Below are 22,105 nucleotides of genomic sequence, written 5' to 3'. Positions count from 1 at the left end.
CCTATCTCAGACAGAATTGTTGATTGGTTCAAATGAAATAATAAATGTTAAAGTGATAGGCTACCACAAAATGTTTTTATTCATCTATTATCTAATAATCATGTTCTTATCATACTTATTCTTGTGTTTGGATTAATAGCCAATAGCACTGTCTTTATATAATGTAGTTCATTTTGTTCCTAAATTTTCAGAAGTAGTATCACATTGTATGTTTAATGTTTTGGTCATGTGTCCACAGATGTAAGTAAAATGAGACATCCTGAATGAATGAATAAAAATCATGAATCACACACTTACTATGTGCCAAACACTGTGTTAAGCCTTGAGGATACAAATATGAGCAAGTAAAAAAGTCTCTAGACAAAACATACATAGGAGTACAGTGGCCAGGAAGGAGTATTTTGGATAGAAAAGACAGAAAATGGTGCTTAGATTTACAGAGCAATTTACTGAGGCATCATGGGACAGAATCATAACTTTGTCTCCTTTGGCCAATCAAACTGTCAAGTGGATCCACCCTTTTTTCAGAGCAAAGAGAGCAATCTCTTTATCTGTACAATAAGAAGGTACTTCTATCATTCTTTATCTAACAGTTTGAAGTGTTTAACAACATTCAATTTCCCTTGGTCATCCCTGGGAAAAGTCTCTGCGACTATATGATGAGCCATAGTTCTCTATGAATCCTGTGAGCCCTCTAAGAGCCCCAGAAATTTCTTTAGGAAAGGAGGAAGTGAAATGTTTGAGCCCTGACTTCTTCACCTAGAGTATAATTCATAGGGAACATACTCTTTCAGATAATGCAGACCTGGGTCAAAGTAGCTTTGAATGTGATAATTAAAATGTCAAATGTTGCTGGGATGAAGGAACACATTATATTTTTGTTCATAATTTCCTACACTTATTCACTGATAAGTAATGATGTTGCTGTCACAAAGATGGTATCCTAAATGCTAATTATGCTTTGAAAAAATAAGCATTTGATAACATTGGACCAAATGAACTAGAGGAAAAAAATAGCTTCATAGTAAGCTGAGAGGTAAATTGAAAAGTGAATTAATAAAGCATTAATGTGATGACATAAAGTGAATGTGTTCCCATGCTATAAAGCCACAAAGCAAATTAATAAAGTATTAACATGATGGTGTCTTTAAGCTTGGGTGTCAGAGAACCAAGGTTCTTATCCAACCTCTGACACTTACTACCTGTATGACTTTAAGCAAGTCATTTAACTTGTCTGGGCCTCAGTATCCACATTTGTAAAAGGAGAGAGGGGATAGACTAGATGGCTTCTGAAGTCCCTTCTAAGTCTAGATACATAATCTGTTAATATGAATATATGGATCACCTGAATTTGATGGAGGTACCTTATTATCCAAAAGTATTTTTTATGAAACCCTGGGTTAATAGGAGCAAAATGTCCTTCAGCTGAACACCAAACCTGAACCCAGATAGCTAGCAGATAGCTAGCAGACTACCTAGTGACTTCTTTTCCCTCAGGATAGTAAGTCACTATCTTATCTTATGGTAACATCTGGGCATCCTCATCCTTGTCAAACCCTTTTTTTTTTTTGAATCCTGTAATCTTATCATGAGGCTTTAGTATTTCCTCCATACTTGTTATAACTGAAATTGTTAAACTGCCTTTGCTTCTGTAGCATAGTATTGAAACTGACAATACCCTGTAATCAATGGACAAAAAAACCCCATATATACCCGCAGAAATGGGGAGTCTCCAAGCTTCACTCTTAGGAGGGAAATCTCCACATGATCATGTTGTTATATATTTCTTTTTTCTTTTTTTTCTTTTTTTTGGGGGGGCAATGAGGGTTTCCCAAGGTCACACAGCTAGTCAGTGTCAAGTGTCTGAGGCCGGATTTTAACTCAAGTCCTCCTGAATCCAAGGTCGGTGCTTTATCCACTGCTCCACCTAGCTGCTCCCTGTTATATATTTCTTCTTGAGACAAAAATATTAATTGACATTATGTTTTTTCTGTCTGTCTCTGATCTGTTTTGTACAAGGACAGGTATCATGTTCTCTGATCTGGTTTTGTAGGAGATATTATAAGATTATAATTTCTCTGATCTGTTTTATTAATTTTGTAGGAAAGATTAAAGATTATTTCTCTGATCTGTTTATAGGAGACAGGCAGATACAAAACCTATATTTTAATATTCAACAAATCCTATCTTGATTCAATCCAAATCAATAAGCATTTGTTAATAGAAGTACTGGAATTTAATTATGCCTGATGATAATGCCTGGTCCTTCTAGTCTAGAACTAGACATTGTGTACTAGTGTCTAGTACTAGACCCTGGAGATACAAAGACAACCCTTCCCTCAAGTAACTTACATTCTAAAATAATAGCTTTATATGGCACTTTAAGTTTTACAAAGTACTTTACATGTGTGATTTCATTTGATCCTCCCAGTAATCCTAAAAGGCAGTTGCTATCATATCCCTAGTGTTGTGTTTGAGGAACTGCAAGAAAGTTGGGGTAGCTGGATCATGAATTATGGTTAGAAGACTGGAAATAAAAAGGTATTTATAATGTGGGGGCAGCTAGGTGGTGCAGTGGATAAAGCACTGGCCCTGGATTCAGGAGTTCCTGATACTTACTGGCTGTGTAACCCTGGACAAGTCACTTAACCCCCATTGCCCCGCAAAAAAAAAAAAAAAGGTACTTATAATGTAGTTGTGAGAAAGGTCCTGTAATATTATTAATTAATATTATTTAATTCAACTCCCTGTTCAAAACATGAATCCCTTCTAGAAGTTTGTTGGCCAATAATTGTCCATCTTTAGCTTGAATATCTCCAGAGACAGAAAGCTGATTACTTATAATTCTATGGCTCTTGACAAAGCAGCTTCAAATACTCCAATAACACCTAGTAGTTTCTGTTTTCCAATGCCATCAAGTAATCAAAGTCAAGTTATGTCCACTTTTTATAGCAGTTAATGAACAAAAACCAAAGCATTGGTGCATAGGTGTTCAAGAAATATTTTTGATTGATTCTCAAGCAAGGGAAAGTTAATGCTTACATAAAAATTCTGGGAATAAGACTATAACTAAAAATGTGGGTCATTTATCCTTTTCCCTAAAAAATTCTCCTTTAAGGCAGTTGCTTATACTGTAAAGTTCAGGCTGCATCAGGAAAGGGTCAGCTTTTACCTGAGAAGTATCAAATAACCATTAATTCACTTGAATATTTTCCCCATTATTTCTCTGAAATGAAGTCATTCTCAGTAGTGAGGAAAATGGACCTCACTCAGGCTTCTCATTGTTATGTTAAATACTAATGATACTTTGGAGATTGTTAATTATGTACTCTACAATGCACAATGAAAAACAATGACTAAAGTTGTATGCTACCTCTTTTGTGCTGTCACTTGAATAGCTTCCAAAGAGCACAAGGTATACATACAAACAGCTTCAGATGTCACAGTGGTGTGTTTAAGAAGATTTCCCTCTTCACATCTGGATTGCATTCTTTCCAGGATAAATAAGGGAGCTGAGGCTGAAGTTGTGCCTACATAATCACACCATTTTCAAGGGGGACCTTTATCAGTAGAGAGACCTCACTGAAGGTCATCAGAAATTCCAAGCTTTAGGGAGTCAGAGGAACTAGAAGGCATGTACTAAAAGGGACTCATATCCATCTGAGATCCTGAAATGATTCCTCAGACTTGAGCTTCCAAATACCACCAGTACCAGGTCTTTGTTTCAAGGAATTCACAGATTAGAAGCCAGTGTTTACAATGCTTACAATAATGCAATAAAGAAAACACTGAAACAGAACTGAATGCTGCAAATCATAAACAATACCTACCCCATAGAAGAGATGAGAAATGTACCCCCTTTCCTTTTCTTGAAGAGGTGGGGGATTGTGGATATAAAATATTGCATTTACTGTTACATGTGATCCCTGGGTTAGCTGTTTATGTCTAACTTCCTTTCTTTGGCACAGGGGAATGCTGATGATGGAAGGGGGTGAGCAACAGTGCTAGAAAATCTGGAAAAAATCCATATAAAAATAAAACATCATTGGGGCAGCTAGGTGGCGCAGTGAATAAAGCACAGGCCCAGGATTCAGGAGTACCTGAATTCAAATCTGGCCTCTGAGACTTGACACTAGCTGTGTGACCCTGGGCAAGTCACTTTAACCCTCATTGCCTGGCAAAATAAATAATGAAACAATCATTGAAAAAAAGTAGGAAGGAATCAAGTATTAGGTGTATAATTGTCTAGGACATTGATGCTCAGTGAAAGAACCACCATTCAACTGAAATTGTTATCTCCAAGTTTACAATTGATCTCTTAACTCCTAAATCCAGTGATAACTACAACTATAACTCCAGTGAATTGCCTGGGGCTAACCAATGTTTTTCAATTCCAGATTCTTGATTGACTTACTGATCTCTCTCCAACAAACTATCCCCTCTCAAAGATTCCCCACCTTACATTAAGTAGTTTAGAGTTAAGTAGCATTTATACTTAACTCCGGAGTAATTCTATGGTTTCTTTTGTTAAAGGTTCATTTACATTAAGCAGTTAGGAGCAGTTTTTTGGTTCCCTTTTGTTCTGTTTCCCCATAAAAACCCTGTCCTTGGTTCCCTTCTTTGGGTATTCCTAGCTTCTTGCTTTGCAATACCATGACCTATAGTTCCTCTGCCCCTATTAAAGACCTTATTTTCTCCTATATTGATTGTTTCCTTAATTTACAGGTTAACACCAGTAACCTCTTTTATACATTTTTCTTGACCTCTTCGCAGTTATTAACTGTTGACTAACTCCTCTTCCTGAATATAATCTTCTCTTGGCTTCTGTAATACTGTTTTGTTTTGTATTGTGTTGTTTTTCTCTTGTCTTATCTTGTCTTGTCTTGTTTTGTTTTGTTTGGAAGGGGTAGTTATACCTCTTTTACAATTTGGCCAATTCTGATTTTTAAGGAATTATTTTCTTTTGTGCTGTTTTTTTTTATCAAGCTGTTAATGCTTTTTTCATTTGTTTTTGCATTGCTCTCATTTCCTTTCCAAATTTTTCCTTCACTGCTCTTATTTTATTTTTAGAATCTTTTTTTTTTTTTGCTCTTTTTAAATTCTCTTTCTTTAAACTCGTTCTAGGATTCTTGTTGGGCTCATGTCTGAATCTGTATTTTTCTTTGAGGCTTTTCTTATAAATGTTTTTAAGTCATTGTCTTCTGAGTTTTGTGACTTGAGCTTCCCTGTTATCATAGTAGCTTTTTATGGTGAGGTTCATTTGTTGTTGTTGTTTGTTCATTTTTCCAGCCTATTTTCTTGACTTTGGACTTTATGTTACAGTTGGGACCTGCTCACCTCTTGGGGTAGGAGATCTCTGACCTGAGCTTTTGTCATAGTTCAATTTACAAGGTTTGTAAGTTTTTGGAGCTTCCAACATGCTGTGATCTGTGGAGACATCTGGTCACTGGCCTCCTGGTCTGTGCTCTGGCCTTTATCCAGATAGGGCCTCTGCTCCCTTATGAACTCAACTGTGCCTTTCTTTGGCCTGGAACTGGGTAATGGGTGACAGAGCTGCCATATGCAACTGTTTCTGCTCCAAGTGCTAGTGCAAGGGTCCCCTGGGATCTCTTTCTGACTTGGTGCTTGCAATCCTTGGGTGCTAGGCTGTTCCCCACTTCTCCTGCCACTTCCATAGCTCAGTTTTGCCACTACAACCAATGCTGCTTCCATCATACTACAGGTGCATGTCCAGTCCCTGCCCCAATGTCTATAGACCTGTCTGTATTTCTAAGCTTCTCTGAGTTGTCAAAATTACTTACTATAACTTTTAATTGGCTTTCTTGCCTAGAATCCAATTTAAAGCATTTTTAGGTTGTCTTGGAATGGGTGTGTCTATAAAGCTCAGAAAAATGCTGACTTCAGTCCACCATCTTGATCTGCTCCTTCGTCTGTAATACTAGTCTTCAACCTTGCCCTCATTTGTTTCCTTTGATGATATCATCATGTCCTTCACCCTAAGTTTCTGTCATAAGTCTTCTTTTCTCTCTGATCTCATCAATATCCACGGGTTCAATTATCATCTCCATTAAGATGACTTCTAAATCTAATATCTCAGCCCTCATAACTCAAGCCTAATAGCCTCCAGTCATATATCAACAGTTACTAAATAACTCTATCTAGAAGTCTCGGAAGCATTTCAAGCTCAAAATATACAAAAGTAACTCCTCCAAACTTCCCCATTTATATTGGTTGTACAACTATCCATATAAAAACCCATATCCATAACCTTGGCATCATCCTTGCTTTTCCCTCTCCTTACCCCTATATCTAATCAGTTGCTAAGTCTTGTTGGTTGTACTTCCCATGAATCTTTCACATCTCCATCTCCTTCTAACCTAACATGGGCCCAGTTCAGACTTTTGTGTGCTCTTGCTAGGACAATAGCCTTCTTTTTGTTTTTGTTTTTGTTTTAGTGAGGCAATTGGGGTTAAGCAACTTGCCCAGGGTCACACAGCTAGTAAGTGTTAATTGTCTGAGGCCGGATTTGAACTCAGGTACTCCTGACTCTAGGGCCGGTGCTCTATCCACTGCACCACCTAGCTGCCCTGACAATAGCCTTCTAATGGGTCTCTTTCTTTCCAGTCTCTCCCTTTTCCTATCCATCCTCCAAGCAATTGTGAAACAAACTTTCCTAAAACATAGTTCTGACCAAGTCATTCCCTTGCTCAAATGCCTTCAACGCCTTCCTGTTGCTGCTAGGATAATATTCCTTAGTCTGACATTTAAAGCCCTCCATAATATGGCTCTGACTTACCTATCTTTCCAGACATTTCATTTTAGTCCTCTCCTTCCACGTTCTACTTTCCAAACAAAGTGGCCTCTTTGCTGTTTCCAAAGCTCTACATTTACTCTCCCCTCCTCTATACCTTTAATAGCCTGTCCTCCAAGCTTCAAGCATGCTTCCTCCTTACTTCTGACTCTTAGAAACTTTAGCTTCTTTCAAGTTGTAACCTAAGTGTTCTTTCTTATACACAATATTTCCTGATCTCCTCTATAGTTAATGATTTATTTCCCTTCAAATTTCCCAATGTGTACATGTGCACAATACACATTACTTCCAACCCCCTCCTACAAGTATAAAGTGTTTCAGGGCAAGGAATATTTCAGTTCATTTTTTTCTTGGCCTCCTTTAGTGCCTAGCCTTGTATATAGTAGGCATTTAATACATTTTTTTTTGCCTTTTTTTTTTTGCAGGGCAATTGGGGTTAAGTGACTTGCCCAAGGCCACACAGCTAGTAAGTCTCAAGTGTCCGAGGCCAGATTTGAACTCAGGTCTTCCTGAATCCAGGGCCGGTGCTCCATCCACTGCGCCACCTAGCTGCCCCAATATATTTTTTATTAATCTAATTGAATTGAACTGCACATTTTAGTCCCAAACTATCCCAGTTCTAAATTATACAACCATAGCAGCTTGAGAAAAACCAGAGTGGCAAATGTTGTCTCATCCCCACCCTTTATCCAACTGGTCTGAGGAATCAGTGTTTCTATCTCCCTCAGGTAAAAGATTATTCCCTCATAAGCTACTGCTAAAAGCAAAATATAAAACAAAATGAAGAAAATTGAGTGAGTTTCAGATAATTACCTGTCCATAAGATGATTGAATATACATCTGACTATTAATTAGGATCCATTAATAATGAATTAATCAATACTGAGCAGAGACCAAAATTAAATGAGTTTGATAAAGTTCTTGAGGTAACCCTTTACTAACCAAGCAGACATATGCTTTGTTTGTTTGCTGGTTTGTTTTTTACCTTTCCAACCATTGATGGTCAATATGCTATTTTCAGAGCAAATTAAATTGACCGTGCTTTCATAGTCTCCCATTTGTCAACAGTGATGGGCAGAGCAGAGAACAATTCCATTGTCACCTCGGATATTCCTTTCTCAGTTCTGAAAGACACTCTGGTGTGGTTCCTTGTACAGCAGCCTGGCTGCACTGTAGAACCAAGTGGCTATCAAATGTTTAATTTTCAGTGTGAGCATTTATATCTCCAGAATCAGCAAGTTACAGATCAAGGTTGAGTTATTGTTGTGTTGATTGTCTAGATTTAAGAAAGTGTTAGTAAGACAGATTAAACTCAAAAGTAGGTTCTAGTTACATTTCTGCCTTTCCCTCTCCACACAGTTGTTTAACATTTACCAGAATCCCGCTTACTACTGCCCTCTTACTCAGACCATCTAGATTTTGCCGCCACCAACTGTGATAGTGTATTTGAGTACTATATCATATAAATAAAAATTTATTGGTGGAGAGAATACTAGACTTGGAATCAATATCCACATTCAATTCCCAGGTTCTATCATTTACTAACTATGCAATCTTGGGAAAGGCAACTTCTCTAAGCCTCAATTTTCTGACCTACATAGTGAAGATAATAATGTTTCCAGTATCTACCTCACAAGTCTGTTCTGGCAAAAGTGTTCTATAATTTTTTTAATTTTAATTTTAGTTTAAATATTTATTCTGTTGAGTATTTCCCAATTATTCTTTAATATTTTTTTAAATTTTGAGTTCCGAATTCTCTCCCTCTCACCTGTCCCCCAATCTGTAAGACAAGCAATATAATATCAATTATACATGTGAAGTCATACAAAAGAAGTGTTTTATAAATCTTAAAGCACATTCCAAATGTTATTATTAAATTAAAATGTCAGTGTCTGTAGTTATCAGAAACAATTTGATTCTTAGTTTTATGTAATCCTATTTAAAAACAACCAGTTCTCTTTAAAGACTGTATTTTATGCCAGTAGTTGTGGTGCTTGCCTGTAGTCCCTGCTACTGGGAAAGCTGAGGTCGTAGGTCACCTAAGTTCAGGAGTTCTGAGTTTCAGTACCAGTTCGGTTTCTGCACTGCCTAGCACCAGGGTTGTGAGTCCTCAAGAAAGGGAAGCTATACATGTATTATCTCTTCATATTAGCAGTTAATCCTCATTTAGCCTTTTATTATCCACTCGTTTGTTTACTCATGTTTACCTTTTTAAGTTGCTCTTCACTCGTGCATTTGAACTTTAGAGTTTCTCCACATTTCTGGTGGAATGCTTAGGAACAATCTATTTCATTAAAAATTCACCCCAACCCCCCACAGGAAAAAAAAGGGGGGGAGCCATTGGGCTACCTCAGCCATGCAAACCAGACTAGATTGGAAAATAGAGCAGTTAAAAGCTTCCTTGATGATCAGCCGTGGGGCCAGGCCATGAGCTACCACTAACTTCCAGCTTGAGCAAGATGAGGAGATCCGAGCTCAAAAACAAAACCAAAAAACTACATTTTACATAATATTATATATGATTATGGTAATAGAATTCCTAAACTTCTATAAAGCTGTTTTCATTGATCCTATGATTACTTGTGACCATTTACAGAGGATAATAAGGAAGATTATTCACCTAATAATTGTTTTAAAACATTCCGAAATGGGTGAAATTCTCAATGCAATAAAAATAAACTGAGCATTTGCCTTCTCCCATGATTTATTCTCTCTTACATTGACCTTTGTCCCATAAGTTTGCTTCCTGCTATTCAAATTTCTTAACACTTTTCTTTAAAAAAAAATTTTAAAGGCATTCCTTTTAAATTCTTTACGCGTTTTACTGGTCTTGGTCACAAAGAATGCATTTTCAATGTATGAAGATGTCAGCGTATACAGATGACTGATGTGAATCAGAATACATTAAGATGACACTGTCAGTCTTCTTCCTTAAGTACCAAGCTCATAAGCATAAATTTCCTCCTTTAAGAGGAGTTTTTAAATAATCCTCCAAAAAGAAGGAATTGGAAACTATTTAAGAACAGGTTTGGGGGGAAGGGAGCATACTCTAAAATAAATATCAAAACTTGGTTACAAAGAAAAGGAGTTTTGTGCTTGGGAGATTCTCAAAGAAAATACTTTGTTTCTCATTTCCCACTTTCAGAAACTAGAGGGAGGGTGACCTTAACAAGTAATTTCCAACCATAGGTATTTATTGGTGCCAAAGTGAACAGAAAGAATGTCTCATGCAAGGTGACAAGGACCCATGTTCTGTAAGATTTTTATTAACCTAAAGGGGATGCATCCTTCTTTCTAGGTCCTGCTCCACATATAAAAACATTACTTGATGGTTTCTTCCCTCTTTATTCTCTGGCCCACCCCATCTTCCTTTCTGGGCATGTCTCATAGCTACTGAGGAACAAAGAGATGGAAGTGAGTAGAACAAGGAGTGGATCGAAGTACAGTAATTTTTTTTTTCCAATGGGACCCTAAGAATAATTATAGGGTTTTTACAAATCTAAGTAATTAGAGTTGGAAGTAGCAGAAACTTCAGATGAAACCTAAGCATCCTCAAATGGAGAAGTACCATAAAATGTTCAGTGCAGACTTTTTTTGCTGTCAAGACATAGCAAGAGACAAAAGGTATGAAGATTAAGGATGAAGAGCTATCCAATTAAGTCTCCACCAGGTTGCCCAATAGGCATCTCAAACAACATGTCCAGTATTTTTCCCCCAAATCCATCTCTCCTCTATACTTCTTCTTTTAGTTGATGGCAGTGCCATCCTTCCCATAACCCTCTTAGTATCATTATTGAGTCTTCCCCCTCTCTCAACCTCTTACCAGGTCTTGTGGTTCCACTCTTACATCTGTTCACTTACAAAGTTTCTGCTGTAGCCTATGTTCCCACCACCTCCCACCTGGACTATTGCAGTAGCCTCCCAATTGGTTTCTATCATTCCATTTCCACCCCTCTCTAATTCATTTTTCCAAATTCTCTAATCCAACTACCAAACTGATAGTTCTACAAGACAGATTGGACTCCTCTCCCTCACCAAAAGCAAGCAAACAAACAAAAATCCACCTTCAATGGCTTCTGTTTGCTTCTAGGATAAAACTAATTACTCCATTTTGGCATTTAACACCTTCAACAATCTGACTCCCACATGTCTTTCCAGACTTTTTCATATTTCTCCCCTTGCTGGACCCTCCCTTCCAATCAAGCTGGCCTATCACCTATACCCCATAAATAGCATCCCATCTCATTCATCTGCACCTTTGAACAAATGATCTCTGATCTCTAGAATTCATTTCTTCCTCACCTCCACCTCTTAGAACCCCTAACTTTCTTAAAACCAGGAGTTCTTAAACTGGGGTCCATATCTTAAGGGTTCTGTGACTAGATTTCAAGGAGAACATGAACTTGGATGAGGGGAAAAGTTGATATCTTCTTTTTCACTAATCTCTAACTGAAATTTGCATTTCCTTCCATTATGAATTTTTTTAAAAAAATATTATTCTGAGGATGTGTATATGAACTTCACCAGATGGCCAATGATGTCCAAGATATACACAAAAGCTTAAAAACCATTCCTTTAAAGTATAACTCACATGCTACCTCCTAGACAATGGCCTTCCTGTACCTCTTGAAATTCATACACACTCACACACACACACACATTTGAACTTGTTTATCTGTGGACATGCTGTGTCCCCCAAGAGAATGTAAGGTCTCTGAGGGAAAGGACTGCTTCATTTTTTGTCTTTGTATGCCACAAACACAGTGCCTTTCACATTCAATATTTAATTGTTGAATTAATTGGAATGGAATGGAATGGAACAGATGCTTTAAATAACAAAGACTGTGGGGGAGGAGTAATTTGTCATAAAATTTTCCATTTTTTAGAAGTAAATTATTAGCACGTAACAAAATAAATTAAACTTTAAAATTTTTAACCTAGAGCTCATATCTCTTTTTTAATGATTCTCTATTCAGCAAAGTCTCACAGAGTCACATATCTGCAGGCTATATTTAGGGAAAGTTGAGATTCTAGACTACATAATGATGGGGGGGGGAAGATAATTAAAATGTCCATACAGGATTCATTTTTTCCCCTACAAAATTCTTTAGGAAAATTTAGATATATCCTTGAGTTGTCATTTCTGAGAATATATAATAATATGGCACACACAAAAGTCACTCCCAAGTAACATATTTTGACTGAGCAGTCTTAGTATCCATTGCAGTGCCTGGTATATAGCAGGTTTTAATAAATGCTTATTGATTGATTATTTTAAATTCAGAATTAACAAAGAACTGTTAGAAATGTTGTTTCTGGTTACTGGTGTATATCTCACTTCAAATTATTATACAAAGGTTCAAAAGGTGTGCTCTTTATCTGCTACCTTGTGCCTACAATTTTCCCTTAGTGGCTTGGTCTGTGATAAATAAACAATAGATAAATAGTTGGTTTTTTTAACGGTCACATGGATGGTTTCAAATAGCCACATATTTTGTGTCTGTGAACCATCATCTTTGTGACTGAGTTAAGTCAGTGCCAGAGTCTTCAGTCATTTTGGATAAGAAGTCCATCCATTATCTAAGTGCTTTGTCCTTGCAGTGACAAACAATATATTTGAATGAAATATCCTAAATTGGATGTGTTTTGGCATCACAAAACCCAACCAGATTAAGGTTATTATAAGAAATAACTTCCATAAGTGAAAAAGTGTTGAAATAAGTGAGTGGGGGTGGGGTGCTGCTAAGTGGCACAGTGGATAAAGCATTGGCCCTGCATTCAGGAGGACCTGAGTTCAAATGCATCCTCAGACACTTGACACTTACTAGTTGTGTGATCCTAGGCAAGCCACTTAACCCTCATTGCCCTACAAAAAAAAAAAAATGTGAGTGGGACCTTAAAATTTAGGAGAAATTAACCTGAGTTAACAAAAAGGAGATTAATAGGGAAAAAAGAAAAAGTACAAATGGAAATTTAGGTTGTCTGATACCAATATCCAGACGATGGACTGAATATTTTTATTTTATCCAAATTTGGTCAAGAAAATGTTTCCCAAATGTTCTTTACTTATCCCCTCCTTACCCCTACCATGGGTCAGAAACTATCTGAAAGTTCCTTTTTAACTTTTAGCTTAACTTTACAAGCATTCAATATTGAAAAGTGAAATATTCACATTACGACATTCAATAACTAATTCACTTTTTTGTTGTTGTTACAGCTTTAGCTGCTGGAAATTCATAAAGGATGAATTCATTTCAACCCTCCTTTTGGAACACCACCTCCAACCCTTTGAACCTATCCCAGAGCAGAGAGTTCTCTTACCAGAGGATCAGTACAGCAGAGACCATCATCCTTCCTTCTTTGATTGGAATTCTCTGTTCCACAGGCCTAGTAGGAAATATTCTCATTTTGTTCACTATAATAAGGTATGAGAATTGAATTTAAGGATTCTTTTTTTCTCAATAACATAAAGCTGTGATCTCAAAGCAAGTCTTTCTTCCCATGATATTGTACTTTGCATGTTTAAGTCTTTAAAATACTTCCTAAAATACTTGGTCGAGTTTTTAAGCAATGAAACTTTATCAGGTAACTACAGTGTCTAAAATACTGCCTGATTCTCATGCTCTCTTGGGAGAACAAAAAGCATATTCAATGTCTGCTAGTATGTTTGTGAATTTTTAAAGGGGCTAAAGTTGAAGCATTGTTAATACTTTAATAAATTGCTAACCTGAGACATTATACTACCTACCATAAGTCTGACTCCTATGCCTCATTACAGTAAGGAAGTGAAGATGGGGCTCTAGATGTGCTATGGTAGCCAAGGGCAAACTCTGGCAAATACTACCAAGCTGAAAAGTCTATGAGTATGGGCCCAGTTGACAGATTGCATGTCAGCAATCTACAGACCAGCATAAGCAATTTTAAAGAGATTCATTACTGAAAGGTTGACTGCAGTGATGAATTTTCCAGTCCTCAGAAAAACACCTATTAAGGTGAAGAAGAGGAGATTTCAAGGAGGAAGTACTCACAATGACCTATCCCAGAAGTACCTAAGCTGGCTACCTAACAGGTTTTGAAGATGAAACAAGAGATAATTGCTCCCCTATAGGAAATCCTCATCTGAGTTGTAGATCAGAAAACTGGATTGATTTATCAGCTCTATGCCCTGAAAATAGACACATGACTTCTGATCTCCAGAGGATACAGGGCAACCAGATTGTTGGCTCTCTTTTAGCAGAAACTATCTGTGTGTTAAGCCAAACTGAGACTCTCCTGCAACTATTTAACTTCTCATCATATTCCCAGACTTTCTGTCCTTAAACTATGTTTGGCTCTCTCTTTATTCCTTAAAACTCAAAATTCAGCCAAGTACCTATAGAATTATAAAAACATTTTTTAGTTTACAGAAAATCTACTTTCTCACCCCAGTGAATTTAAAGGCTTAAAGTTTGCTTATGCTCTCTGTGATTAATTAGCATCTTATATTACAAACCTAGTTCTGCCACTTTCTAGCCATGTTACTGTAAACAACCAACTTAACCTCTGTGATTTTCCATTTCTTTTTTTGTTGCTTTTGTTGAGTCATTTTCGGTTGTGTCCAACTCTTTGTGACCCCATTTGGGGTTTTCTTGACAAAGATACTGGAGTGGTTTGCCATTTCTTTCTCCAGCTCATTTTACAGATGAAGAAACTGAGGTAAACAAGGTTAAGTGACTTGCCTAGGGTCATATAGCTAGTTAAGTATTTAAAGCCAGATTTTAACTCAGGTCTTCCTGACTCTAAACAGAGTGCCGCCCTGCTGTCACTTCATTTCTTTAATTTGTAAATCGAAGGGACTTTACAGGGTGGTTTCAAAGTTCCCTCCAGATTCTAGAATTCCTCTTATCTAATCATATCCCATTCCTTTCCATCCCATCCCATCCTATTCTATCCATCTCATCCCCATTTCATCCCATTCTTCTTAGTTTCACTGGACTTTAGTAAGAATAGGAGATGAGAAACACAGTGTGGTCTAGTGGATAGGGTGCTGCACTTTGAAAATCATTAAAACCTGAGTTTGGGGGAGGGGGCAGCTAGGTGGCACAGTGGATAGAGCACTGGCCCTGGATTCAGGAGGACCTGAGTTCAAATCCAGCCTCAGACACTTGACACTTACTAGCTGTGTGACCCTGGACAAGGCACTTAACCCCAATTGCCTCACCAAAACCAAAAAACAAAAACCTGAGTTTGGGATACTTCCTAGATTTGTGATCCTGGGCAAATCACTTAATTTCTGTGAGCCTGTTTCCTCATCTATGAAACTGAAAGAGCTGGACTTTCTAATCTTGAATGTCCCTTCCAGCTCTAAATCTATGAACCAATGAATGATTTTCTTTTAATGGTCATGGGTATGATCTGGACTTACTACAACCATCCTCCCATTCCCTTTGGATCTTTGACCATGTTTAAATGTTTAGATCACAGATCTATCTAAATAATGACCTGGTTCATTTTAACCCTTGATTCGAATCTCTACACAGCTAATTACGCAGCAGTGGGTCATTAATATACTTTCACTGTAAGACTCCCCACACCCTGCCTAAGCTGAGTCAATCAATTACATGGAAATAGCCTAAGATTTCACACCTTCTCCCACCGGTCTCTCCCATCACCCAGAATGCCTTAGAAGTTCATACTGCTACCATCTCTGCAGCATTAATGTCGCTGTTATTGAGAAAGTGGCTTCTCTAGAGTTCCAGAAGAATTTTAATAACATCTGAAAATGAGTGCATGAGATGTCCCAAGAAATGCTAGCACTCCAAATTCAGTATAGATACATTATGCAATGGTGCCTAGAAAGTGACATTTTAAAAATCAAACTCTACTTTTCCACTAATTTGGATTAAAATTAGAACTGGGGGTCCCCAGTTCTGCTGTGACTGCCATAGTGTATTTATTACCACTGTTAAGAGAACCTGCCCCATTAGCATTTTTATGTACCATTTAATCATCAGTGGTTGAAAGACCTGGCACATGGATTTCATCATGCACAGCACCTGAAATGCTAACTAAAAATTCATCTTCCCATTGTCAAAATACCAAGTAAAGGGAAGAAATCATTTCTGAAAACAACTACATAATCGGTTCAATAATTGTCTATGGCAAGCCCTGCATTTTGTTAAGTGACAACTATGTGGAAAAAAGGAATTTGAGTATCAGTCAAAATTTACACACATGAAGTAAATAGAGAACATTGCAACAGAGTAAATAACCAAGTGAAAAATGAATGGTAGGGGTAATGATTATAATGGGAAGTCAGGAAAGAGATAGTGCACAAGGTAAAATTCATGAATGAGGTAAGATTTGAGATGGGCCTTGAAGCATATCTAGGTGGAAAGGAGTGGACGGGGAGCATTTTAGAACATTCCAGATCAAGGGACAATATAAGCAAATTCATGAAGGTAGGAATGAGCTTGGTGTATACAGAGGACAGACTATTAGATGAACAACCTGAATTGAGCAGAAGACATATTTGGGGATATTTGTTGTTCATTCATTTCTCTCCAACTCTATGGACCACACTGTCCGTGGAGTTTTCTTGTCAAAGATATTAGACTGGTTTGTAATTCCTTCTCCAGTGGCCTAAGGCAAACAGAGGTTAGCCACTTGCCCAAGGTCACACAGCTAGTAAGTATCTAAGGCTGAATTGAACACTCAGGTCTTCCTGACTCTTTATTTTGGGGTATAGTAAGAAATAAATAGGGTCAGCCAAAGCAAAGAAAAATCATAGTCTGTCTTTGGAATTTTTCTACATAGACATAGACATGGTCACTCATTTAGTGCTAAAAAAACCTTAGAAACTATTGAGTCCAACTCCTTTATTTTACAGAAGAAACTGAAGCAAAGTGATTTTCCAGGGTCACTCATGATAAGTGTCTATCTCTTCTTGTCTGCTAAACACCCAGTATCCTTTATCTTGACCAATTCACACATGGCCTACCTCTCCCAGGGGTATTTGCAGTTTTAAAAGGTATATCTTGACTACTGCAAAATTTAAAAGAATGATGAACTCTCTAATGGGAAAACTTCAGCATTTCTCACCATGACAGATGGATGGGGTGATAATTTTGATCAAGGAGGCTCTTCTGACCACATTCAATCCCACCGGGATTAGGTAGTTCCCTGTCCTCCTACCCTTAAAATCAGCTCTAGAAATATGGTTGGAAGAAGGCAATGAACAGAGAAAGTGAATTCTCTATTAAAAATCAATCCTGACCTGATAACCACATAGAAGTATGGTGACTACAAATGCAGTAAAAAATTGCTTAGCTGAGAACACCTGAATCTATATATTGATTGTTATCACTCTTGTTAAAATGTCTCCTTTCTTCACCCCATCTTCATTTGATGAAGGATTCATGAGAAAAGAGCCAGCCTTTTTAGCTAAAGGAATATTAATGTGGCTTTTAAAATAATGCTTCAATCTACCAAGTAGCACTTGAAAGCAACTTAATGCTCATCTTTTATTGCTAGGTATTTAGCTAGGACTATATTTTTACAAAGTGCTCTATTACATTTTTAAGGCATTCTTATTAGCCCTTCTTGTTAGGCATTCTTGTCTCTGAATTTTAATATATTAAATCTATTTAAATAAGAGAAAAGAAATTTCACATTTACATACATAATTATATTAGAGAGATGAAAAATAATAGACCCTAAAGTCAAATGGAAAATTGATAAGCTGAGAACAGATGCCTATGTTTATTAAAAGAAGAGTAGAAATATGTATGGAGAAATGGACTGAAATCATGATAAACCAAAGGGTCATAGAATTATAGATTAGGACTAGAAGGATCTTTAGAGGTCCCTGAGTTCACCTGTGTTGTTTTACAGATGAGGAAAATGTAAGGTTTTGAGAGATTAAGTGACTTGTCCAGAGTCACACAACAAGTAAGTGTCCAAGGTAGGAATTTGAACCTGAGTCTTCTGACTCTTATCCCAACCCTCCATCCAATATACCACACTACCTATCAAGAGGCAGCTTGGTATAGCAGATAGAGCATTGGACTCAAATGAAGAAACTAAGGCACAGAGAGAAGGAACCAGGAAGACCTGGACTCACATCTCACCTCAGGGGGTGTTCTAAATAAACCAATGAAATTACAGGTCCTTATCATTTAAGTAACAAAAATCAATTTTGGGGAGTCAAAGTTACCATCTTGGGAGAGAATTGACAGATCTATAGTAACATTCAAGAGCCTCTCACTTGACTCTTAGTAGAAAATGATAAACAGGAAGTAAACTATGGGACACATTTAGAGTGAAATTCCAACTTGAGAAACCAAAACCACTTCTCTTCATTTGTCTCTTAAATCCTTGGGATGTGCAAGAAATCTATCTATTGAAGCCTGACAGCAAGAAATGTGAAGAGGGATTAGACTTGGAAAAATAAATCAAAATGTAGATTTAGGTGCTGCATCCTATTGGGTAAGCAGGCAGGGACAAGCAGCCCTTCAAACATGATTGTACTTTATCTCACACACACACACACACACACACACACACTCAGGCACATGCTACTCCAAGTCTCTTTCACCCATAACAATGAGCAGGAACACAAAATTCAGAAGTCACAGGAACTCATGGGGAATGAAACCACAATGATAGCAATGTTTCACACATACCCAGCGGGTTAGAGCATTTGCTTTCCCATCGTTGTTTTGCATGGTGTCATTTGCAATAATAAAAGATTTGGTGATTGAAATCCCTTTCATTTATTGCGTAGGCATCTCTGAGCTCTTAAATCCCTAAAGAAACATCTTTTTTTGTTTTCAGGGTCAGAATTCAGTGTCTCTGCTATGTTCACTATATCATTTAGATTTTTTTTCTTCTTTTAAACAAAAATAAAGTTATTTTTTAAAATAACTCTTGCCACATACAATAGGATCATAGATTTAGATCTGGAATGAATCTTGGAGGCCATCAAGTTCAACCCCCCCCCCCATTTTATAGATAAGGAAACCCTGACATGGTGAGTTTAAGTGACTTGCCCAATATCTCACAGGTGGTAAGTGTCTGAGGAAGGATTTGAACTCAAGTCTTCTTAACTCCAGGTCCAGCACTCTATCTACTATAGCACCTAGCATTGTTATAATTACCAGTAAGTGACAGGTAGCTATTTATAGGATCCTAGATTTAGAGCTGAAAGGGGCGGTAGGTGCCATCTACTCCAACATCCTCACTTTATAGATGAAGAAACTGAGGCCCAATGAGGTTAAGTGACTTCCCAAGTTGATATAGCTATTAAGTGTCAGAGCCAGGATTTGTACCCAGCTCCAATGACTCTAAAAACCAGCAGCCTTTTCACTGTAAAGATGCAATGATTTCACTGGCAATAATTAGAAACATAATCAGTAAAAGTTAATATCCTAATTTAAAAGTTAATACATTATTCCTTACAAACCATATACTACCTACCACTATCTTCACTAAAGTCTGAACATTTGTACATAATTATAGAGGATGATAAAGCAGGTCCCCTGAAGGCTGTGCCAGCAAGTGCAAACTGCTAAATCCTACCAAGTTAGAAAGGCTTTTGAATAAGGACCAGGTAAAAGACAATATGTAATAAAAAGCCCATGATACAAGTTCTGAGTTTTAAAATCTTCCTGCCCTGCTTCCTACCTAGTCACTTCTGCCTCATCCCTACCCACTGCTTTCCTCTACCTGTTAGTAGAGAACATGCACGGGAGTCCTAGAAAACTAAATCAGAAGCCATTGGGTGTAGAACTAAAGTATTTCTCTAACCTTCTCCTTTCTTCATCAGTCATTTCTGTTTTGGAACAGAAGCAAGACCCTAACTTTCTTTGGGATATTAGTTGGTCCTCAATGGAAGACTCATTTCATCCCCCCAGTTATTTATATACTATAATTATTCCTTGAGCCCTATTTGTATAAGGAGAGGTAGAGAGTTTAATGCAGTGTGTGGAGGGGCAGCCTCCATCAGAGTTAGGAAAAGCTAGGTTCAGATTCTGCCTCTGCCACATAACTACTTTTGTTCAAGTTACTTAATGGCTCAGCCTCCCACTCCCATGCCAGGCCAAAACTCAGGAATTTAAGGAGAGAAGGAAAGAAGGAATAAATGCCTAGTATGTGCCAGGCATTATGCTAAACACTTTACAAATATTATCTTTTTTAATTCTCATAACAATTGTGCAGTGAAGGTGCTATCATTCCCATTTTACAGTTGAAGAAACTGAGATAGGCAGAGCTTAAGTGACTTGTCCAGGGTCACACAGCTAGTAGGTATCTGAGGCTGAATTTGAATATAGGTTTTCACGACTCCAGACCCAGCACTCTTGTCCACTGTACCACTTAAACTGCCTTATGAGACTATAAGTTATAGACCAGTTGCCAAGCAGAATAGGTAGAAAATATTTCCACACAGGGAGGTCTCCATATCTAGAAAATCACAGGTCTAGACCAAAGAATGTACAAAATTCCTGCACATAACCAAGACTATAAGGCAGGAGCTAGGTCTATTTTGATGGCACTAAGTGCTTAAGATGGGTGACTTTAATAATTAATACATTAATAATAATAATAATTCAACAGTAAGTAAACAAACATTTATAAAAACAGCTAATATGCCAAGATTAGTAGTAGTAGTAGGCCTTCACCAGTCTAAGACGACCATGGATCAGCGCCCTGAAGAGCCATAGGCCACATTGTGGCTGTACAGTCCGATGTGGGAGCCGCCAGCTCCTGAGTGACTTATAACCTGTAACTGCCACATCCTATGGTGTATCTACCCCATGAGGAGTAGCTAGAGTGTCCTCTCCAGGGCGCTGGCCTGGGAAGATCAATATGGAAAACAAGTTGTTGCCCATGCAGCAGGTTTTCCCTCTCTGTGACATTGGTGGATCCAAAGGAGAGGCAGAGCCAATACAGTATGGCACCAGTGCCCCCGCAGGAGTTGCCAGAGGGATGTGATGTCCAACATCCCAACTGCCTAAGGGACTCCAACTCCTGATTTTTCTCAGAATTAACTCCTGAAGCCTTTTCCATATATGGGTATAGCCGCAAGGCAGCAGAGGTTTAAAATCAGGGTTCCTTCCCTAGACTGGTTGCCTACCAAGGCTAACGAACCTGCCCGAAAGTGACTGCTTTGAAGGCACCAGTGACTCGCCTTCACCCCTTCTCCTGTTAGTGGAAGCAGTTCCGCCACAAGAAGGCCAGGAGTTGGGCTTCGGTTGTCAGAGGCTATTTGAGACGCATGCTATTGGAGTATTTTATAGAGAGTGTCTGAGTCTGTGTGTCTGTGTATCAGTCTAGGAGGTTTTCCTAGGGGGTGGAGTTGTTTGAGGAAAATGATAGCTGGTGACATGGCTAAGCCAATTTTAAGATTTTTTTTTAATAAAATGAAAATGATATAAATCAGTTTTTCTTTTATGTGACTAAAAGTAAGCATACCATTTTAAAGTTCTATAGGATGACAGTTTTTCTCAGGTGTCATTGGTTTGAGAGGAAATAACTTTTTGATTAGTCATCAATATATCTCTTTTTATTTTAGGTCCTAGGAAAAAAACTATCCCAGACATATATATCTGTAACCTGGCAGTGGCTGATTTGGTCCATATCATTGGAATGCCTTTCTTATTCATCAATGGGCCCGAGGAGGAGAGTGGGTATTTGGGAGTCCTCTCTGCACCATCATTACCTCGTTGGACACCTGCAACCAGTTTGCATGCAGTGCTATCATGACTGTAATGAGTTTGGACAGGTAGGCAAATGTGCTTTGAAATACCTCATTAATGGCTGAAAAATAAGGGAAACTCAATTTGGTTTTGCAAGTAGAACATTCAGCAGAGATGTTTCAAATACAGGTGTTAGTTTCTCAACAGTGGGGCTGTTTTCTTTTTGCTCTTCACTATAGTATCAACTAATTGAGGGAGGAAACTTTCCCAATTAATATTTTTTTCAGGTTTCATAATTACATAAGTTAATGTCATGTTACAAAATTTTAATTTAGTTTTTAAGAATTATTTTATTGATTTTGTTGTTTTTATATCATATTTCTTGGATTCGTATTATTTCCCTTGTATTTTCTCCTGGCAATTCTCTCTTCCTCTTTATAAGAGAACCCCCTTTTGCCCAAAGGGAACAGATACCCAGAGTTTATGAAGCAGTGCCTAGAACAGAGGTGGAAAAATAACTGGGCATCTTCCTGAATCCTCAGCTCCTCACACAGTCCTGCCTTCTACATGTAACATTAGGAGGACAGAAGTAGGGCAGAAAGCAATACAGAGAATCTGA

The 22,105-nt window shown here is 37.8% G+C and overlaps 1 protein-coding gene across 1 annotated transcript in view; it reads left to right on the top strand.

Annotated features, from left to right (window-relative positions):
• Positions 1-22,105, top strand: part of MCHR2 (melanin concentrating hormone receptor 2) — a 58,174-nt gene that overhangs the window by 23,258 nt on the left and 12,811 nt on the right. The window contains 4 exon segments of the mRNA XM_043964519.1: positions 13,029-13,236; positions 19,395-19,400; positions 21,370-21,443; positions 21,446-21,572. Of these exon segments, the coding sequence (XP_043820454.1) occupies positions 13,055-13,236; positions 19,395-19,400; positions 21,370-21,443; positions 21,446-21,572 (389 nt within the window). The 5' untranslated portion in view covers positions 13,029-13,054.

This window comes from Dromiciops gliroides, chromosome 4 (assembly GCF_019393635.1).
Source record: "Dromiciops gliroides isolate mDroGli1 chromosome 4, mDroGli1.pri, whole genome shotgun sequence".
NCBI lineage: Eukaryota > Metazoa > Chordata > Mammalia > Microbiotheria > Microbiotheriidae > Dromiciops > Dromiciops gliroides.
Note: the sequence above shows the minus strand (reverse complement) of the source record. Positions and strands in the feature narration are given on the sequence as shown.